A 21,519-nucleotide genomic window follows, 5' to 3' on the forward strand; every position below is an offset into this window, starting at 1 on the left:
TCTTTGGAAATAGCTATTTATAGCCTTTTCTGAGAAGAACACAGATGAAGTTCAGTCAAACTTGATGCTGACAATATATCATATAGACACATAACAAAAATAGTTACTTAAAAGCAGTGAGCAACAGTAAGAGATAGATACTTCTACGCAGAAATAGGACTCATTTTGAAAGCTGCCTGATTAATCAAACCTTTCTGTACAGCACAGCTATATAAACATACCAACATTTTTAACATATTCCTAAAGTTTAGTTTAGACAGATGATTAACCTTTTAATAAAATGAACAAATGAAAGGAAAAACACCTAGGTATAATATTGCACTGATTTAACCATCCTCATGGAAGAACATGCATTATGTGTTCACATTGATTTTGTTCAGCATGATCTTCAGCAATTGTATCTCATGAAACCCATAAGCTGTCAATAAATTCTCTGTCTAGGATAAATAGAAAATATCAAAACTAAACAACAGACATACATTTTTCATTTTAAATATATCTTCAAATGGAATCTACTTACTTTCCTTTGTCCTTTAACCAATCTGGATTCTTCTCCTCTTCTTTTAAATCTTCCATCTCAGACAAATCAGAACTTATTGTTCTTCGAGCTTCTGCTTGTTTACGTAGCCACTGTAAATATACAAAGTGAAAGTAGTATTTCTGAATCAATTCAAATCCAAAAAAGGATTTTGCTTTCATCTGCTCACTCATATCAAAAGAATTCTATTTGTGATGTATTTTGGACAGAAATATTTAATAATGACAGATACTAAAAAGTTCCAAGTTTCCCCAAATATCTTATGACTACGTGAGAAGTTTACTGCATCACTAATACATTTTTGTTTGTTTGTTTTAAATTTCAAAACACTTCTGTGTTCATTCAATAGAACTCTAATGAGCCATGAGCTTGTTTCTAAGAAGGCAGAACTTAAAGCATCTTAAATATAAGAGTAAAGACATTTCAAATTTTTTACTTCAAAGAGTTCAAGTAATATTACTGCCTTTTTTCATTTCTCCAAAAAAAAGAGGAACATACTGTTTACTAATGTGCACTATCAAACACTTGGTGAAAATAATTTGTATACTAAAAGTGTTTCTCTAAATCTTAATTTGAATAAGGCTGCCTTCCTTGGAAGATAAGAATATTGCACAGGAAACATTCCTTGGCACACATTATGTTTTTGTCAACTTACTGACTAAACAGTAAATAATTCACCACCTTGGAAGACAGTATAAAAATCATACTAAAGCAGAGACCAATTCTTACCTCCTCCTCTTCTGCGACACGAGATTCTCTCAGAGGTGTAGGAAAAACTCGTGATGTGAAGTTTATTTTAATTGTAGCAGCAGATCGTGGAGCCGGCAACTGTTCTTCCTTTATATTTTCTGAAAACATACTATAGGAACCATGACCTACGAAGAGAATTGGGGTACTGGAAATGAAAAATTAAGCAAAAGGGATTTTTCTGGTTTTCCACCAAAGTCCAAAGTACACCTAATTTAGAAAATCTCCAACAGCTTGAGAAAGGCTTAGGCTTGTTCTTTTGAAGGGAAGGTTCATAAAAGGTTTGTGCATGCTAAACCATGCCAGCTATTTACAGGCTACATCATCTGTCACAAATGAACTCTGAACTCTCACACCACCATCTCTGTCATTTACATGATTCTCTGACAGAGCAACTACAAGAGCTAAAACTAACCTTACAAAAGCAAAACCAAAACCAAATATTTTTCTGTTGTTTTCGTTTTCTGAATTGGCTCTCTGTTGCAGGGCTAAGACAAAGAATAGAGACAGTGAAAGGAGACTGCCTATTTCAGTGAAAGCCAGCAGTTAGGTAACTTACGGTAACATGAACTCCTCAGAGAGTCTGCGTTACACTGTCTGAAAGGTTTTCTGGTCTATTCTCCTAAAGCTAAGAAGAAAACTGCCTTTTTATTTCCAAAGACTTCAATGAGAGCTAAAAACTCACATGCTTTAGCTCAATAAACTGCCTGAACATAAAGACACTAAAATAACTGCAGAATAAAAGAAATTGTTCATTTAGTATGGTGGAGACAAAGATATCAATGAATTAGAAATATCTAGAAATAAAGTTATAGCCACACTTTAAAGAATGATAAAATGCACTTCAGATTTACAACCTTTAGTAGGTTTGAGTCTGATCTTAGAAGTTCCTTCATTGGGAATCCTAGTTTTGTTCAGTTTCTCCTTTTTCTTCTCCTTTAATTGTTGTGCTTCTTGATCTTTTTGTACTTTCCTTTGTTTCTCAGCTTCTTTTTGTTGTTTTTTCCATAACTCCAACTCCTCAGTGACCTTCTGACGCTCCTTTTCTTTCAGATCTTCAACTCTCTTTCTTTCTGCTTCCTCTAGCTGTTTAAATGATAAATCTATGAGATATGTAACATCTGATAGTAGTGGGATTACTATTACCATTATTTTCCCAGTCTCATATCCCAAGCATAGTATCACCATTAATGTGATCACACAAGCAGTTATGAAAGATGTTAATTAGAAAGATTTCTGATTAGCTTTAAGCAGTCATATCTTTTAACCATTTTATTACCACTACTAAGGTATAACCTAGAAACATTCAGAAATAACTTTTACATATAAACAACAAAAAACCTAGCCATATTCCAACACAATGGAATATGCAGAAATATCCAGAAATGTAAAATATATGGCTTAATTTTTACATAGCATTTCTTACTTCTCCTCTTCTCTTTGACATTATTACATATTACTTCTCGTCTTTGACATTATTACATAGGAGGAATAGGTACAATGTTGCAAATAAGAAAGTCACTAACTGCTGTTCACTTTGGTCTAAATTGCATTTGCAATCTTAAAATTTCATTGTATACTTTAAAAATTATTTTAAACACACCTGAAGTGAGTAGATCTTTTAGATATATAAGAATTTGAAGAAAGCATCTTAAGATATACATAAAACACAGAACGACATAGATAAACATAAAAAAGGCAAGTCAAATATAAAATATAACAATGAATAAATGACTAAATGGCAAACAATTGCACTGATGCAAAGGCCACAAAATATTACAGTTTTGCCACATTACTGTAGTCTCCTTTCAACTGACATAAATCTGAGCTCACAAAAAAAAAAATTCATTAGTATTACAATGGAAAATGGCAATTTCTATGTATTTTTTTCAGTATCATTTTCATATTTGGTAATAAATACATTTTAAGTACAAGGAAATAACAAGGTTCTCCACCATTGTAACAAAAATTAGTAGTTCTCATATTTTTGAAGGTATACCTAAGCAAACAGCTACGAGATTAGTTGGTAACTGTTTACATGTATATGTCTTGTAGAACTCCTTCCAGGCTCACCTTCATTGCAGCCTCCAAAGCATATTTTTTGTGTTCTTGTTTTGTAACCCTTTTTGCTTCTGTCTCCTCTTTTGCCTTTTCATGGGCTTTTAGAACAGCATGCTCTCTTAGATATTGCAGTTTCTCCTTGTCAGCTTAAAAAACAAAAACTATTTCAGTAATTTAGGCCTGAAGTTCTACCATAATGTATCATATTTATAAAAACACGATTCCTTTTGTTACTTTGTTTGAGAAAATGTAATGTGGTTCAAATTCCATAAAGCAGTCTCTTATCAAACCGACCTTTCAAAACGAAAAACTAAGATTTCCTTACAGGCAAAATGTAAGTTTTACAGTGAACGTTGTTTTGGTTTGTGTGCACTAGAGCTAGTAAGTGTTCTTTGTTTTCATATCCTTTCTATTTTTAACAGTGAACAACAAGGTTTAACTTTGCAGATATCTAGTGGAAGAAGCTTCAGATCGATTACTATCGTTTGTAAAGTTTTGGCACAGTTTGGGTTTTTTACATGCAATCTTCTTTTCACAGCACAGAACGTACCATTTGCTACAATTAGGGAGTCCCACATGGCCACTTCTTTTTTATACAAAGTGAAGAAAATGATTCCATTTCCAATCCTTGCTGTGCTTTTTGTCTCATCAATAGGAGCATATAAAATAGCTTCAAATAAAAAGGGAGGGACGCTTACCTACAAAAATATAATTAATTTGTACTAATATTTAGATTTTAGTACAAATACGCAATATGAGCATACAGTAAACCTCAAGAAACACATGCTATTGACAAGGCTGACTTGCTTAGTATCCAGCATGGAGATCACATATTTTATCAGACCAGTTCAGAGATTGAAAAAGTAGCCTTAGTACAGACAAGAACCAACAGTGCTAAAGCCAGTATCTATTGAGGGACAGTTATTTAACAGCCTGCAGTATACAACGGAAGATGAGATTTTAACTATTAGAAAACATGACAACACCGCCCTGGTGTATTAAGCGTGTGCTTTTTAACAGAGCCACAATGTAACACCAAGCCACAGGCCCTCGGGCGCCACATATCTCAAGGCGGCGACACTGTACGCCAGAAGGCCCGTGAGAGGAGTGAGGCCGCGCTGCGCGGCCGCCCCACCTTCAAGTACTGGTCAGTGCAGAATATGTTGGTGGCGGTGACCCGAACGCCGCGCAAGGGCAGCGAGAGGTACACGGCGGAGCCGGTCTGCCGCCAGCTGTACTCCCGCAGCCACACCGGCATGGCCGCGCCTGTTGCTAGGCCGCTCTGCCGCCGTTGCTAGGGGCGGGAGCCTCCGGGGCTCTCCGAGAGCGCTTCCGGGTGACGCCGAGGCCGGCCCCAGAACGCGCTGACGGGTCCCACCCCCAGCCTTGACCAATGGCGGCCCCGCGGGGCGGGGCGCGGCGCGCATGGGGAGTTGCGGGGCCCCGCGGCGGCGGGTGGTGAGCCGTTCCGCGCCCGCAGCCCGGCACGGCGGCACCCGCGGCTCCCCTGGAACAGCGGGCACAGCAGCGCGATCCACCGCGCCGCCACTGATGGACGAGCAAGGGCGGTTGTGGGCCCCTTGCCAACGAATCGAGTGCTCTGTCCTGCTGGCCCCGTACACAGCTCAAAGCAACAAAAGCGGTCCCTGGGGCTCCCAGTAGCAGGGCGGGACAAATGTACAGCGAAGCGTACACAGGTTAAGCAAATGTACAGTATGTCTGATTTTCTAACTCGGAGAAATTAGCTGACATAGGTATAGCCATACCGACTGACCAGAATAGAGCAAATATAAGGCACTGCTCTGGTTTTCATCACTCTCACCTCAGCAGTGTAGGAAGGAATGCAGCTCTTATTATCCAAATACATTTCCATAATGAGAAAAACTGCTCTTTGAGAAAGTCTGGTAAAAACTTTTAAAAGCTGTGCACCGATTTAGCAATACACTGAAACAAAAAATAATTAGGTCATACGGGCAGCTCCATGCTATTATTGCTTTGCAATATTGCCCACTTTGCTGTCTTTGCCAAGAACTCAAGAGAGAATTTGTACGTTGTTGCTCAAACTTCCTCGAACAAGCACAACACTCTGCCAAAAAAAAAGGCTATAGAAAGCAACTTTTTTGCAGATTACAGGTTGCAAGGCAAGTCATACACATTTGGATAAACATTCTGGTATGTGTAAGTTCCTCAAAAGTATACCATTCCTTAGAACTACCTGGAAAAAATCCAGAAGCAAAAAGTCTAGTTTCCCTCCTTTTCTTTCTTTTAAAATATGACCAAGAAAAGAGTTTAACACTGCACACATTACCCAAAGATTCCTGATGTATATCACAGATGATTTCATTTTTATGTTCTGTTACCCATGTTTAAAAGCAAGTCAAATGGCAGTGGTTACTATTATGCAGTATATTCGAGTAGATACCATTGATGTTTACAACTTTTTCAGAGCAAGAAATCCACTGCAACAGATATGATTTCTGCGTTACCCTCCACCGTCACTTGCTCACTGTCAATACTGTCTGGATGAATGCTTGCTTGGATGCCAATCTGTGAACTGAATTAAATTCCTCATTCCAAAAGCATTCAAAAAGTACAAGAGAAAGTGATTTAACTGAAAGTCAAAATGCTTTAAGCATTTTTGATACTTGTGACTTTGTTTTCAACCCTGCACTATAGGTATTTCCAGACTTAACGGTAGGATCTGCAGCATGCCACAAGGAGCCTTGCTACCAGCTGTAGCGGCAGAAGATGAGACTTTTGTTGTTTATAGCTCTGAACCTAGGCTTAAACTGTGCCACCTCCATAATCAGGCTGCCATCAGCTTAAGAAACTAAGAGAAAATAAATAAGTAAATAAAACCTGAGGAAAGATTCTTTTCCTGTTTGTTTTAAACCTGTGTCATACTACCTTTATCGAACATCTCTTAGTTGTATGTATTACAAGACAAACTTCAGGCAAGTGCAGACAAGGATGAAGCAAGGAAGTTCTCAACATGCCATCTGTGCCATTCAATTTCACATAGGTTTTCTCCACCCTAAGAGATATTCTATTTGCCTAGAAAGATTCTTGGCTTACTTGTATTTCTTTTACATAACTTTATCTTCCTTGCTGACCTCAAAGCTTTCCCACTTCTATTATTTTGCAAATGTAGAGGCCAAAACTGCATACAGTGGTGAAAATCCTATTTGCCTGCTTCCTAGTTGAAGTAACAGAAGAGTTAGGGGTTGAAGGAGATGGTGTTTTGTTTTGGTTTAAATCAGGATGTTCCAATAGCAGCATTAGCTATAATGATTATAAGGCAATAGTAAGTGAAAATCCCCTACCACTCCAGAATGCAGCTGTAGTCATCTGGAATGTCTCCTTCAGTTTTGGAGAGTTCACTCGGGGACAACAAACAGATTTGTTGAGGGCTGGTCTCCTGCCTTGGTCATCCAGATGTCATTTTTAGTTTAATCATAGAGAATATACTGAAATTAAGCACTTTATTATTTATTCCTGACAGAAAGAACATACTATGTATATGTATTTTTACAAGACAGGATATAGTTATGGTTACCTGTATTTGATGTTCTCAAGTTAAACAAAACAGGTCTATTTACTTAAAAGCTAGACCTCTGATGCAAAGCTATGTATTTCACTTGTAGATGACACAGTAAATACCATTACCACATTTCTAAGCCAAAACAGGAGATTTAGTAGCTAAAGCACACAAAAGGACTTGAGCAAAGTCTTGGATCAACCTAAGTCTTCTATTGATGTGTGTCTGAAAACATCACCGATGTCATATACCTTCCACATTGCTAGCTTAACTGGAGTTCTCGCTATGACACTTTTGTAAAATAAACCAATATGGAGGCCCATTCAGGATCTTTCTTCTGTTGGCACTAACTTATCCATCAAAAGTGCAAGCAACTGTGTAGTTAAAGGAGATAAAATTTTCCCTGGAAAACTTTTTCTTGAATTCCCATCTTCTGGGCTACAAAGGAGATTCCAGTCAAATCCTAATAATATTATTAATATTCTGGACCTTCCTATTGCTGATCCATCCATATCTTTCAGGGGTTATTTCACTTCTAATAGCTTCAGAAACTGTAATATACAGGAGAAAAAAAATCCTTTAAATAGTTTAGGTTTTCGTTGTCATTAATAACCTTTTTTATCCCATCCTTTCTAAATTCTCTCTCATCCCTCCATATTTTTTTATGATGAGTAGGACCAATTTATGAGATGCTATTTATTCCAACAAACTGGTTTGTGTCTGTGGCTTGGGACCACCCATATCAGTTGCTTTGAAACTATGGCGCTGATATAGTTCTGGCACAAACAGGGATAGCATAGTAATATATTTATAAAGTAGATTAAATAATTGTTTGCATAATCATGGAATCGTATGGTAGGAACAGACCATTACAGATCATCTAGTTCACCCTCCCCGCCAAAGCACGTCCACCTGGATCAGGTCACACAGGAACACGTCCAGGCAGGTTTTGAAAACCTCCAGAGAAGGAGACTCCACACCCTCTCTGGGCAGCCTGTTCACCTGAACAGTAAAATGGTTTTTTTCTTATGTTTAAATGGAACTTTTTGTGTTCCAGCTTCTCCCCATTACCCCTTGTCCTGACACTAAATCTAATACAAAAATATCTTCCTAATCTCTTCCTAAGTATAGAAAGCTCTTTAAAAACAATAATAAGAAAGAAACTGGACTTGTGGGTACAAGACCTCTTCTAATATGCTTTGTAATTACCTCAGATTAATGCCTTTGCAGAACAGCAGACCTTTTCAAGAGAGGCAGGAGCTGTCCCTTCTGATCAGTATGATCTCATACTGTTTCTTGCTGGATTATGTCTTAATCCAAACGCATTCTCATAAGAAAAACATTACAAGAGTTCATCTAGGCATTACATCTTCACAAAATCAACAGGCAACTTCCCCACAAAAATCATCTTTATTTTAAGAGAAACTGAAACCAGACAACAGAAAGCGACAAAGTTACATACAGTGGTGGACAAAAATCTACCATATACGTTTTCCAAGAATGTTTGAATCAGATTCTGATATATGTTCTTCTAAAAGGTAAAATATTGCATCATTATTAACAAAAAAAATACATGTCAACAATCTTAAACAGCTTATATTTTGTTCTGTTTGGACAGCAGGAGATTGGTAACTTGCCTTTTTAAATTCATCTTAAACACAGAAAGGACATGTGGAAAAAAATTCCTCCAAGTCAGAAGGCTCTAAATAACACAGTGTCTCCTCTAAAGGCCATGCACAAAAGCTTGGAAGAGAGACTGTCTTTTAAGTAAAAAAGCCCTCAATTCCACAGTATTTCACACTTCAGAAAAAAAGAAAGGAAAAAGCTTGCCCTCTAAGTTATACAGAAGTTCAGATTTAGACCATCACATAGAAGATGAATGTCTAGGCTAAAAAGTCACAACATCTCTCAGGACTCTAGCCCCAAACTATATCCAATACAGCAATTCCTGAATTACAGTGCATAAACTATTGGGTTGGATCAAAAATTATTTTGAGACAGTTTGTTAGAACTTGAAAGGAAAAATTAATTACATCTGACAAACAATACAAAAATAGGCATTCCATATGATGTTGGGATAAGCCATTTCTGAACCAGGAAACTAAGGGCGATGCTGAATATTCCAAGCTATAGGCAGCCTCTCTAGGGGTCTGAATACCATTCAGAATTAATTACCTCAGAACTGATAACACAAAATATTATGGCACTAAAGGGATCCTTTATTTCCATATAAAGCACAAGCCAACAAGAAATCAGAGGAACCCCATACAAAGAAGTGAATGTGCGTAAGTCAAGATGTAGCATAGAATGGTTATATTGCCTTAAGAGCTCTGCTAAGTACACTTAATTTTCCAATTTTAAGGAAGAATCTATTCTAATATAGAAAGCTTCAGACAAAACTTGGTAATTCCACAGTAACTTTAAAATACATCCAGTTCTAGATCCTCCTGCATGTATCTAGTCACATCCAATAGATAAAAAAACTAAATGTTTTGTAAACCAAGTAAAGAGTATTAGAATAGAATTTTCATACCCATGAGATTATTATGAAATGTTCACCCATTTGTCAGTGGATAATATTAAGAAATTCATACTAACAATTATAGGGATAAGATGACAATGCACATTAAGTGCTGCGTGTTCTGAAAGGTAGGAAGTTTTAATTACCATGGATTGCTATCATCTATCAGACCTCATCCTATGCAAGATACCATGCCAGCTACCAATCCATAAACAATGTTTCACATACTTCATAGAGTAGCTTAAAACACATCATGATATGAAATAATTTGTATTACATAGTAATTTCATCCCTGGCCACAGGGTTAATATTGGACAAAGTCTGGAAACTTTTTTTCCAATTTGAATTACATACATTAACTTTGCCACACACCACAGCACTAATGCATGTATTACTTCAGACATGCTCTAATTTAAAATTGAAACAAAAAAGTTGTTGCAAAAATACATGTCACCAATGTGGAACACATTCAAGATTGTATAAAAAGTACTGAACTGATATCCCAAAACAGGTATATTTAAGCAGTACATAAGGAAATATTAGTTTTAATATGAAACAGTCATAAGTCACATACAACATGATAAGAAGCATGACTTCCTTTTTAAAAAAATGTTACACCAATACTTTTACTGCCAGGCAATGTTTATTTATAAAATGAAAGAGATATTTAATGCAGATGTGTTATTGTATTAAGTTGGAATAGAGACAAACATTAAAAAGGTGCGACATTTGAACACCACTGATTTTGTAAAGATCTCAAACCATAAAAAGCATTTCACTCACAAATATAGGCCCCAAACTGCAAACACTTGAAACGTTCTTGACTACGTGCATGCAGTTCCACCGACTTTGTTAATTTTCACATGCTTCAAGTTAAGCCTAAAATTACAGTTACAAAACAAGGTCTTAAGATTAAAAACTTCAGCCGTCACAAAGTATATTCTTTGAGCAGCTCCCAAAATTTTATTTTTGTTTTAAATAGAGCAAATTTTATTACTTTTGTCTTGTCTCTTTCATCAGAAGATCTCAAACAATAACTAGGCCTCTAAGCACCCTTGGGAAGTAAGCATTGTTCCCATCTTCTGAAAAAAGAGATGGAGGCACAAACAGTTAACCAACTTGTCTCAAGTTATAGAAAGGATCAGTAAAAAAAGTCAGACGGGATTTTTGATATCTACCCTCTAGCCTATATGCAGCACTGTCACCCTGACACCAACCAAACAGACATTTAAAGAGCAAATTACATATTCATTCACTTAAAACTGATCTCTGGCAAAATCCCCCCAAGTATTACGGATAGTTCAATCCCAGCCTAAGGGGGGGAAAAAAAATGGGAGGGGGGAGAGGTGGGGAAGGAGAACATTCTGGGCAATATTGGCTGCATTTCTGATCATGACGAGGAGCTATTTTAAAATGACACAGGCCTTTCCCACAAGAATGTTAAGGTTTGTATGTTTACAAAATCTTTGCAATATCTTTGGTGTGCAGCACCCGTACAGTCTAAATCACTAGCAATGAAAGAAGCACATGATAGCTCAGTACAAATTGTTTCATGTAGAGTATTACAAAAAAACCTCACCTATTCTAATCAACCCTCCCTCCTACCCACCCACTCTATAACTAATCTCTAATTCTAACCAGCTGACATTTTCCTAGTACCTTACTAACAAAACATGATTGTTGTTTTTCCTGTGCATACTTGAACTACTACTAGTCGATACATGCAGAGAAAAACAAAGTATAACCCTCTGTCTAGATAAAGTCCAGTTCTGCCAAGAGCACATCAGTAGGGCAAGCATATTAGCTGGATGACTTCTGAAGATCCTGCCAGTCATATCTCTATGATCAGTGTGATAACAAGTTTGAATTTATTGTTCATTTGGTTTTTATTTTATGTGATTGGCATATACCAACGTCTTAAATTAGGAGGTTAATAAACACAGAAAATTTACTGGGTTACAAACCCAACATAGTACCAGTTTAGAAAAAGTGAAATCAATTGTTAGAATAAGTTTCACAATTACATAACTTAAGGCCTTATAAATTTTAATCCAGTTGATTTTAAGTTTGTAAGAACTCTAAATTTTAATGCTTTGCTAGCTAACGCAGAAAACACCTAACTTCATGTAGGGTTGAGGAAGAGAGTAAGAAATTTGAAATATAATCTCTGCTCCAAAATGTTAAAACATTCACTGGGCTTCTGAGAACAAATGCCCCAAACACAAAAGGAATGCCTTGTGGGAGTGGAAAAGGTATTGCGAAAAGCACACTTGGGTAACAACATAATCATCGGAGCTTTTGTTGAATTTTCACTGAGCAAAATTTTTCTTCTCATTCACATTTCTGCAGGTCTGAAACAGCTCCACTACCTTCACAACGCAAATTGTTGCAGACATTAAACTGACTCCCAAAGGAATAAACCTATCTAAACAAGGTTTAGTTTAATTTCTACTTTAGATAACGGAAGAAAATTCTAACAGTCGGTCATTAGGAAAACTACTGAAGGATAAGTCTCTCCAACAGAGGTTGTTGCTTGGCTGTTTTTTTGTTTTCAAATATCATAACTCTATCAAAATAAATTAAATTTAGTCTTTGTACTAAACAAAGCAAACAGTGATGAAAACAGAAGCCCCAGATCTGCCTTATACCTTCTTTACATCTCCACACAGGAAATCCTCAAGATACAAATTGTGTCATTTACACTTTAGGCATTATTTCCTTTTTCCTGATGAGAGAAGGGGAAAAAAAAGAAAGCGGCAATACTATACTTCCCTAGTGAAAGAATAGGCACAACCTGCACTTCTAAAACAAAATAAGGACAATTACTATCTGCACAGTATCTCCCAGGAAAGTACCACAGTAGATCCCATTTCAAATTGAAAAAAAATGGTGACCTAGCAAACAGGACTTTTCATTCATTGTCATAGCTTACCATAAAAACTACCTCTTTGTACCTCTTTGATGGTATTCTAGATAGGCTTCTACATCACTCATCACCATAGATCTGAACAATTTATCACATTAAGGAGCATGACTAGTACCTTTATTGCTTGACATGATTTAACTGTTGTTTATAAACTAAAAGTTTCTAACATGGTGGTACTAGGAGCAGTATCTGTTATTACAGTGCCACCTTTTAAGTCAAAACAACACTTCTCTCTGCAGAAGCACTCCTTTTCAGGTGGATATGTAAGTTTATCACATTGCTACAGCTGAAGTCAAGGCTAGATGTTTCTGCACATAAAAAAAGCAAGGGTGTTTGTGCGCGTGTATGTTTGAGATCAAGAATAAGATCAATTACCCATATTAAAATAGAATTCTTAGCATCACATACAAAGCTCTAGTGCCATTCATATTTGCCAGCAGCATATTAAGTTTAGCAAATAAGCAAAACTTCTAATTACTCGCTCCTGATGTGAGCTAAATTCACCTCACATGAAAGCTGTATTTTTCTTCACCCTACATTTCCCACCCCTTTGCTGCAAGACTGGCTGAGACCGTAGTGAGAACTTAGTTGGAAGACTTTGCTGGCCAAATTATCTTGCAATTCAGAGCCTGTGCTGAGCACACTCCATTGCTTTGCACCCTCCTTCATGACAAGTGGACTGTGTATGCTCGGGACAACTGAGCAGACTCTAGCTGAAAGCCCTAGAAGGACAGGACTTTCACCACATTAATTCATTCGCTGTTCCCAGGCAGCACTGAGGCAGGAGACTAGAACTATCAATAAGGATGAGAGAGAGGTGCATGATCACACAACTGAGACAGATTCAGAGACTGTATCCTAACCTATGTGCTTAAGATAACTGAACCCTAGTTTTGGTATGCTCTAGATTTAAAGCACTGGACTTCATGAACTTCATGTGTTCTTTTCCCAGTGTAATCGTATTTTGTACCTATTTCCAAACACTGCAAGACTTAACAAGAGTCTTCTGTAAAGAAGTATTTGCTGAGAAGTCAAGAGATCAGTAGCTTGTCAAGGAAATATAAGTGTGTAAGAGTTCGCTAGTTTCATGAATAGTGTTAATGGTTTACTTAAGGAAAAAGGACATGCAAATTCTCTGTATTTACCTTAAAATAAAAAAAACTATTAGTACTGCACATTCTTCCATGTCACCTCCACTATATGCAAAGTATGGATAGCAAGAACATCAAACATCAGTAATGGACATTCACCCCTCCAAAAAAGTAATTACTACTTGAAAATATAGTACCGTTAAAACCAAGCACTAAATGCTAGTGTTAGTTAACACATTAACACTAGCAAGTTAGTGACTATTCATACAGGCACATTTTGCTTTCACTAAAATTGTCCGTGCACATCCTGTGTCTTATCAGTTGTCAGTTATGTCTTACAGTTTAATCAGAACCCAAAAAAAAGGTAAATCTCATCCTATAAAACATTTGCACACATAAAACTACAAGTACAAAAGCTGAGATGAAAGTTTATGAATGAAAATAGATTAAGGAAAAAGATGACAGCAATCAAACACAACTGATTGTCTGCAGAAAGTGAAGTAATCAACTTGTAACCAAATTTTCATAGCAAGTATTTCAACCACTATCACCAGTTCACGTTGCTAGCCATCTGTATTCAATGCAGGTGGTCCTGCAGTCTCTCTCGTACGCATTAACTGGACATCTTTGTCAGCCATGCAAGTATCACAGCCCCATACTGCTGATGCTTCTGCTGTAAGAAGACCATAAGCTGACTCAGTCATGCCTGTACAGATCCGATGAAACCATTTTTGACAAGAGGCTTCACACAGGATGGCATCCTGGTCATCATTAACTTCATGTGTACAAATTCCACATGGATAGACAGGTTCAGAGGATGAGTGACCATGACGACTGGGATGAAGGGGTGTTTTGCTGCTCTTTTCAGAGTTGCATCCTTCAGCAGTACCTCGAGGCTGGCGGGACTTACTCTGAGTCCCATTTGAATGACCAGCATTAGCGTTATCAGCACTACTAGAATGGCTATTATCCTGATTTACCGCATTGTTTCGAGTAACATTTTTGATGTCACTGTTACCTTGACTCACAATATCCTCTGTCCTGTGATGATGCTGATGAGCAGCAGTGTTCTGGCTGGCTGCTTTGCTTGCACCTTGACTAAAGTCCTGCTTTTGTGCTGATGATTTTGTCTGGTTGTACGTGTTTGGTGGAGGAACAAAAGCATGGTTTGACTCTAGCTGAGAATTTGGGAAATTTGGATTGTTTCCAGGACCAAAGTTAGATGGCACATCAGGGTGAGGCATCTGACCAGAATGGCCAAAGTTTTCACTGGGATTTGGTCTGAAATGCTGACCAGGTATATTGACATTTTGATTTATCTGACCACTACTATATGGAGGTTGATTTCCAAAACCTGGGTTATCATGTGGACCAAAGCTGAAAGAGTGGGGTCGACTAAAACCCATTCCAACGGGGTTTTGAGGAAGAGGATGTGGTTGGTTTCTGAGGGAATAAGAACCACCATATGGCGAGGACACTCTGGGCAGCATGTGAGGTGGCATTCTGAAAGTGTTATAGCCTCCAAAGCCAGGATAACCAGGATTACTAAAATATGGATTTCCTGAAGGTTTATAAGACACGGTATTATAGTTGTCATCAAAGGGATTTGCAGCTACAAGGTGGTCAGAGCTTGGATTCGGCGGTGGAGCATATTCAGATGGAGGAGGAAATGATGATCCCTAAAAATATTTTAAATACAACATTCAAATTAGTTTTAGCATTTCCCTGCAAGACAGACAAACCACAAAGGTTCTGGATTAGCAGCACTACTGCTAAAAGAACTGTTCAGCTGTTGTGTAAAGCTCACCCATTACACCCTGCCAAGCTGTCTGAAATTTCAGTACAGAGGCTAGAGAGGGGTTTGGGCTCCAGATAATAAGGTGATTTACAGTAATCTCAACATTTTAAAAATTATGAAATTTCACAACCATGCTTCTGAAAATACTACTTGGTATGTGACTTCTATTCCTTAATCTTATACATATGAAAAGCAGCAATATAGAAGCCATGTGTCACACACAAAAAATATTTCCAAATGTTGAAGAGATGATTTGAAGCATTTTCTTAGTTCAACTTCAGGGTTTACTGAATTAATATCTCTTAAGACACTCCACTTCTATAAGTTATATATATATCTCTATACATATATTAAAAAAACCCTAATGTTATCCATAATCTAATGTTTCTGTAACCCTAAAAAAAGCATATAGAATATAGTAGTCTCCATATAGGTCTCTTCTATATTCTTTGTACCAGACGTGTCCCTTGTGAGCATTCAGTGACTGTGGACAGTCTGCAAAGCATAGTCAGTAGGTATAAAATACAAGAATTTCTGGTTACAGAGCATAATCAAATGTTTAATGGAGCCCAGAGACTGTTTAAATGTCATCAGAGTGGCTATACAATTGAATTTCATTCTAGAGTAGCCTGTGGGGAACATCTAGCTGCTCCACTCTCACACTAACTGTGCTCACAGAAAGCATTTTCTCCTAAATATATTATGACTCAACTTTCCCCCTCCCCCCAAAAAAAGAAAAAAAATCTGCTGTGCTGCATATTTTGAACCTAGTAAGAAAAGAGAGGAATCTAATCTGCATGCCCTCTACAGTTATCACCATTCCAGAACACAAGGAAAGCTCCCCAACAAGAAAGAGGTCTAAAATCCTTAAATTTACTGAATACTTCTCAGAGTAAATTTCACCACAGCTACTTTAAAACAAAACAAAAATTAAGAAAATAGATCCATATCTCAATGGAATCTGGATATATCCAACAGAAAGTGATTGTTTGACCTACATAAATAAAATTACTCTCACTCAGAAGTACCAAATTAACAGCTACCTTCCCTCAAAGCTGAATCAACTCACAAAGGAAAATTCTGCACTACAGATATCTAATTGCTTTAGATATTTTTGTATTCAGCCTTCCTTTTCTGGAAACAGAAACTATAGAAATGCCAAACTGCTGGCATTAACTGGAGGGAGCTAAACTTGCTTCACAGCTATTGATCAAAAAAACCCATTTGGGGATTTTGCCAGAAGTTTAGTCAAAGCAATTGATCCATTAGCCCAGAAACCTACAAATACAGGAATAAAAGGAAGAAGTAGTCTCATGGCAACTACTCATGCTATACAGGTTTCTACGAATGGCTACAAAGTCAACAAAGGAAGTCTGTCTCGTATGGCAAAATACAAGTTGTCACAGTCTCACCATAATTCTCTCTTTCTAGGTCTTTGGCAACCTATGGGGATTAAAGATCACCTCAGTTAGAATAGTTCGTATTATGAAGATTTCAACCTCACAGTACAACAGAAATATTTTGCACTTCACTGCTATTTGTGAGAATAGACTGATATTCTGAACAACGTAAGATGGTCATACCAGCAAAAAAAAAAAAAATTCTGAGCGCATTATTTATTACAAAATCAAAAGAAGCAAAGAGACTTTACCTGTGTATTTGCTTTGCGCTTTTTCTTATCCGGGCTTCCAAGTTGTACTCCTGGTCCTCCTAACCCATCCAATCCACTGTCACCACCTACAAAATTTCAATCAGTGCAATACTGTATTAGCTTTCTTAGAGACTGTATTTTAAGTTTGCCTCTGTCACAACAACAGATATCTGTTACAAATACTGAACTTGCATTAATTCTGATGCCTTCCACTGCAAGTCCATAAGAAGCAAACATCTGGAGGTAAATATTAGCATATCTCATATACAGCTATCTTACTCTATTACTATTTTAATGTCCAATTCATGCTCATTACAGTTGAAGTAAACATTTCAATTTACTTTATATTTATCAGTCCCTTGGTTATTAACATCACCATTTCATCTTGAATAATGCATAAAACTTGCTAAAGAACTGCTTAAAACCATGCCTAAGATTCACTTCCTATTTAACTTACACAGACATAGCATTTATTAAGCACACTGTACCAATATAAAACAGTAGGTTACAATAGCCATGAACAGTAGTAGATCCATGAATTAAAACCACTGAAAACCTGCCATGCTGTTTAGACAGATCTCCAGTTTCTCAGATCTAAATTTCACTAAATGCAACACAAAAGGACACCTGCCAAAAACAAGAGGGGCTCTAAGTGAACCTCTTCTGCAGAAATCTCATAGAATAATTGGGCATGGCTGCTCTGGCACAAAACCATGTTCATTTTATTGATTACTCAAGCAGACTTGACTCCGCACAATACAAAGATATCTGTACTTCACCTGAGATTCTTCTTCACCTTTCATAATGGTGGAACATGCTCTCAAAGTTGTGTAAATAGTGGGTTTCATTTTTAATGTTAGATCACATTAAAACAAGAAGAAAATATTCTAGCACATTCCTTATTATCTCAGTCTGCCTTCATGGGGCTCAAGTGGATTTGCCATCACATATAAATGCAAAGAAAGGTGAAGTATAAAATCACTTTCAGGTGATATGAGAGCAGTACACATTAAGATAATAAAATGATTACATCAAGGATCCACATGATAATTCCTTTTTTTCCTAGGCTCATTAAGAAAATAGCTTATATAATCTTTAAAAAATAAATATATCCATACATAGAGTATAGAACACTAAGAAGTGGGTAATCCAATCTAAAAACTCTACTGTTATTTGTTTAAAACCCACATTCAAAATACAAGTCAAACTCTACCAAGTTGCAAGCATACAGTTGAACATGAGGCTTGTCTTCATTACCAAGGCAACCTGAAGATAACTGAATTATCAATAGTATTAAGCAGAGAACCATAGTGTATGACATTACACATCTCTACATTAGAGAAGTATTCCCAATATACAGCTAAACCAGCTTTAGGATTATTCAGTAAAGTAACACAACATCTCAAATGGAAGTAGACCTACTGTACACAGGCTGAAATATCCAATGGTTATTTCTGATCAAGGAGGCCTGACAAATTTTCACTCCTAGTGCTTCCTTCCTCCTCCCCTCCTTTTTTGAGGTTTCATGGAATTTACTAGTCCCACAGCAATTAAGAATTCACTTGTAGTTCTGCTTTAATAAGTTCCTTTTGGCTTTGTCTGACACCGCTGAAATTAATTTTATTTTTTCACTATACAGAAAGACGTACGTGGACATCCTAAGTCTAAATTTCAGAGACTAGGGCATGAAGTCGATCCTCTTATCAAAACAAACTTATGCATAAGCATAGCAACATTGCAGCATAACCTACCATCAAATAACTAGAGATTACTCTTTTTTAAAAGTAAGGGTCCTTTTTGCCTTGATTTAGAATATAAAATCCTGCACATACTTAGTGTGCTATGAAGCACTGCCACTGCATTAACAATAGGCACTAAATCATCATAGCACAAAGTTTTACATAAATGAAAAATTTCCCTTAAATTCCAACTCTATAAATCATCTTCTTGATGAACTCTTTGCTCAAAGCTGTCCCTGCACTTTCCACTAGCTTTTTCTCCAGCACTCCTGTCCATTTATTGTAAGTTCAGTGGGAGATTGTACTGTGAACACCATTGCTCACAACTCCATAAAATACACTCCTCTTAATACATTAATGACTTTAACCACTAAATAGAAAAATACTACAAATATCTAGATTTCTTTTAATAAATTCAACAACCAGCAGCACAGATATTAGTAAATCTGTGATCAAGTAGAACACTAAGGATCATATGCAAGTGCTGTTTCACTTTATAAAATCATGTAAAAATTCCCCCTGTGGGATACCATTCTTCAAAACCATATGCATATGAAAATCAGAATTCCAGTGACAAGTTCCACTAATTTCTACACGAATTACTTTCACGGGCAAAGTCACTCATTTGCTCAGGTTTGCAGAACTGAGTCCTCTGTCTGGAAAGGTACAAAGCTTTTGTATTTTCAGCTCTTGCTGTGTGAGGCCAATGATTTAATTTAGCCCTATGAACTTACATTTTCACTGTGGATTTTATAATGATTTAATTTATACATGAAAGGAAACAGAATGTTAGTCCTAGCATACCTCCAAAAAAAGAGTGAATAAGGGTCATTTTCATGAAGCCAAAATAAACTTTCCAGAAAGTGGTACCTACCACACAGACTTTCATTAAAGGGCGTATTGAGTATTTTGGAATGTTGCACCAAGGGTGCAAAAAATTTTCTAGGAGGAAAATACAATCCTTGACTAGAACATCACGTATGTAATGGAGCTAGAGATATAAATACCTACCTGATAACTATTCCCTTATCAAATAATAGATAAAATTTATTTCAGTCCTTTACATTTGGGAAAAGCAGGAGAGAGAAGTCGTGTAATCTGTTTCACTTCATACATAGAGAAGACAGGTATTTTCAAACTTGTAGTTTTGTTTACACACTGAGATGCTGACTTCGTGTGTAATTTATGCCATACTTAACACACGGCAAATACACTACGGAGTATTTCCATACTCACTGAAAAATCTGTGTCTACATTTTTACAGGATGGATGCCAGAGTCTTTTCAAACAGTGTTTTATCTCAGCACGGAGGTTTTCCCAAGAAACATAAATGGCCAAATAAACTTTTCATTAGAGACAGAAAACTAAAAGGAGTCTAATTTCAACCAGATTTGGGAAGCCCATTCTATGGCTATGATATTGTAAACAGTTTTGATATTAAGCAGTAATTGCATGGAACTCAGTGGGTAACTCAGGCATGTGAAACTGTATGTGCTTAAATATTTGCAGAACCAGGACTTGAGAGTGAAGGAGTCTAATGAATCCCAGTCTCCTTTGTAACATTGCTGCATATTTTCATTCTCTTACTCTCAAGGCTGCAATCCAGCTGTTACCAGAATAGTTTTAGAAAAGCAAACTAAATCAATGACAACATGCATAGCAGAATCCACACCTTTCCCCACTTACCCAACCACAAAAAAACCCCTTAAAACATCCAGAACAATAGAATTCCAAGGTTAAAATAGGAGGTGAGCAAAAAGAGACACAACAAATTGCAGATCTTATTTTCACTTGATTTTCACCTTACTGTATTTCACCATTTCATTCAGAAATGCATGTTTTTAAAAACTACAAGGACACAGTCTCTATGTAGACTGTTGTGCTACTGCCGCTGAAGTCAGCTGCACAGCCAAAGTTGGAAGAGAAATCGTATTTCAAAGAAATGCATGCTTCAAACCTCAGTAAAGCCATACAACAGTAGCATTCATAAAGAATAACATTTTAATAAATTTTTCGTTTCCTGAAAAAAGAAAAACAAAATCGTCCCTAGAATCAAGCACAAGAGCAAGACCACGGTAGAAGAGACAACACTCGAGTGTAATTTATAGGCTCTGCATCAACACTAACTCGGACATGTGGCACTGCCGACGTATTCCCTTGCACCAACAGTATGCACGCTGCATACTAATGGGCTGCACATCCAGAGAAACACAAGAACAGAACTACGCACCCGCACGCCTCCACTCGCGGGTCACATCTGCATGCAGAGGGAGCCCCGAGTTTTGCATTTCAAGGCCCAGAGGCTGTGGGAGCCCGCGGGGCCCGGCCGGGCCCCACCGCCCAAACTTAGCGCGTCTCCCGTGCCTCCCGGCCACACCGCCACCGTAAGCCGCGGGAAGGGTCGGCGGCGGGGCGGCGGGCGGTCCGCCCCGGCCCGGCCCGCGCAGTGTGGTGGCCGGCGGGCAGTGGCGGACGGGTCCGGCCGGGACGCGCATCTCGCGGCACCGCCAGCTCTCCCCACGGGAGTTAGGCCCCAGGAGCGGCCAGCTCCCAGTCCGGCCCGGCCCTCCTCGTACCTCGGGATCTCTTCAGGGCGATGGGGTCCTTCTCCTGTTCCGCTGACATTACAGACAGCAGCGCATGGCTCCCAGGGCGGCAGGAATCGGGGCTCTTTGATGCTGCTGCTGCCGCCGCCGCCGGCCCGCACCCCGCCCCCTCCGCCCCCGCCTCCTCTGCCGCCGCCCCCGCCCGCTGCTGCCGTAGCCGCCGTCGCCGCCGCCCCAGCAGGGGAGCTGCCAGACTTTGCAAAGTTTGGGCGCGGGAGGGCTCTGTGGCGGCCCGCGGCGGGGGCCGGGTGAGGCGGCCCTCGGCGGGCACAGGGCCGCTGCCCAGGAGCTGCGCGGGGGTCC

General features: G+C 38.2%; 1 protein-coding gene across 3 annotated transcripts in view; it reads right to left on the minus strand.

Annotated features, from left to right (window-relative positions):
* Nucleotides 1-21,313, minus strand: part of DNAAF4 (dynein axonemal assembly factor 4) — a 25,222-nt gene extending 3,909 nt beyond the window's left edge. The window contains exons 1-7 of one of the 3 annotated variants that reach the window (XM_061999875.1): nucleotides 21,187-21,313; nucleotides 16,872-16,957; nucleotides 3,897-4,044; nucleotides 3,359-3,492; nucleotides 2,143-2,371; nucleotides 1,268-1,413; nucleotides 521-630 (exon numbers count right to left, since the gene is read on the minus strand). In XM_061999875.1, the coding sequence (XP_061855859.1) occupies nucleotides 521-630; nucleotides 1,268-1,413; nucleotides 2,143-2,371; nucleotides 3,359-3,492; nucleotides 3,897-4,044; nucleotides 16,872-16,957; nucleotides 21,187-21,235 (902 nt within the window). In that variant the 5' untranslated portion in view covers nucleotides 21,236-21,313. Of the gene's footprint in view, nucleotides 1-520; nucleotides 631-1,267; nucleotides 1,414-2,142; nucleotides 2,372-3,358; nucleotides 3,493-3,896; nucleotides 4,045-4,481; nucleotides 4,616-8,284; nucleotides 15,102-16,871; nucleotides 16,958-21,186 lie in introns of those variants that run through there. The other 2 variants (XM_010208884.2, XM_061999877.1) reach the window with 2 other exon arrangements.
* Nucleotides 21,314-21,519: the final 206 nt, after the last annotated feature.

This window comes from Colius striatus, chromosome 7 (assembly GCF_028858725.1).
Source record: "Colius striatus isolate bColStr4 chromosome 7, bColStr4.1.hap1, whole genome shotgun sequence".
NCBI lineage: Eukaryota > Metazoa > Chordata > Aves > Coliiformes > Coliidae > Colius > Colius striatus.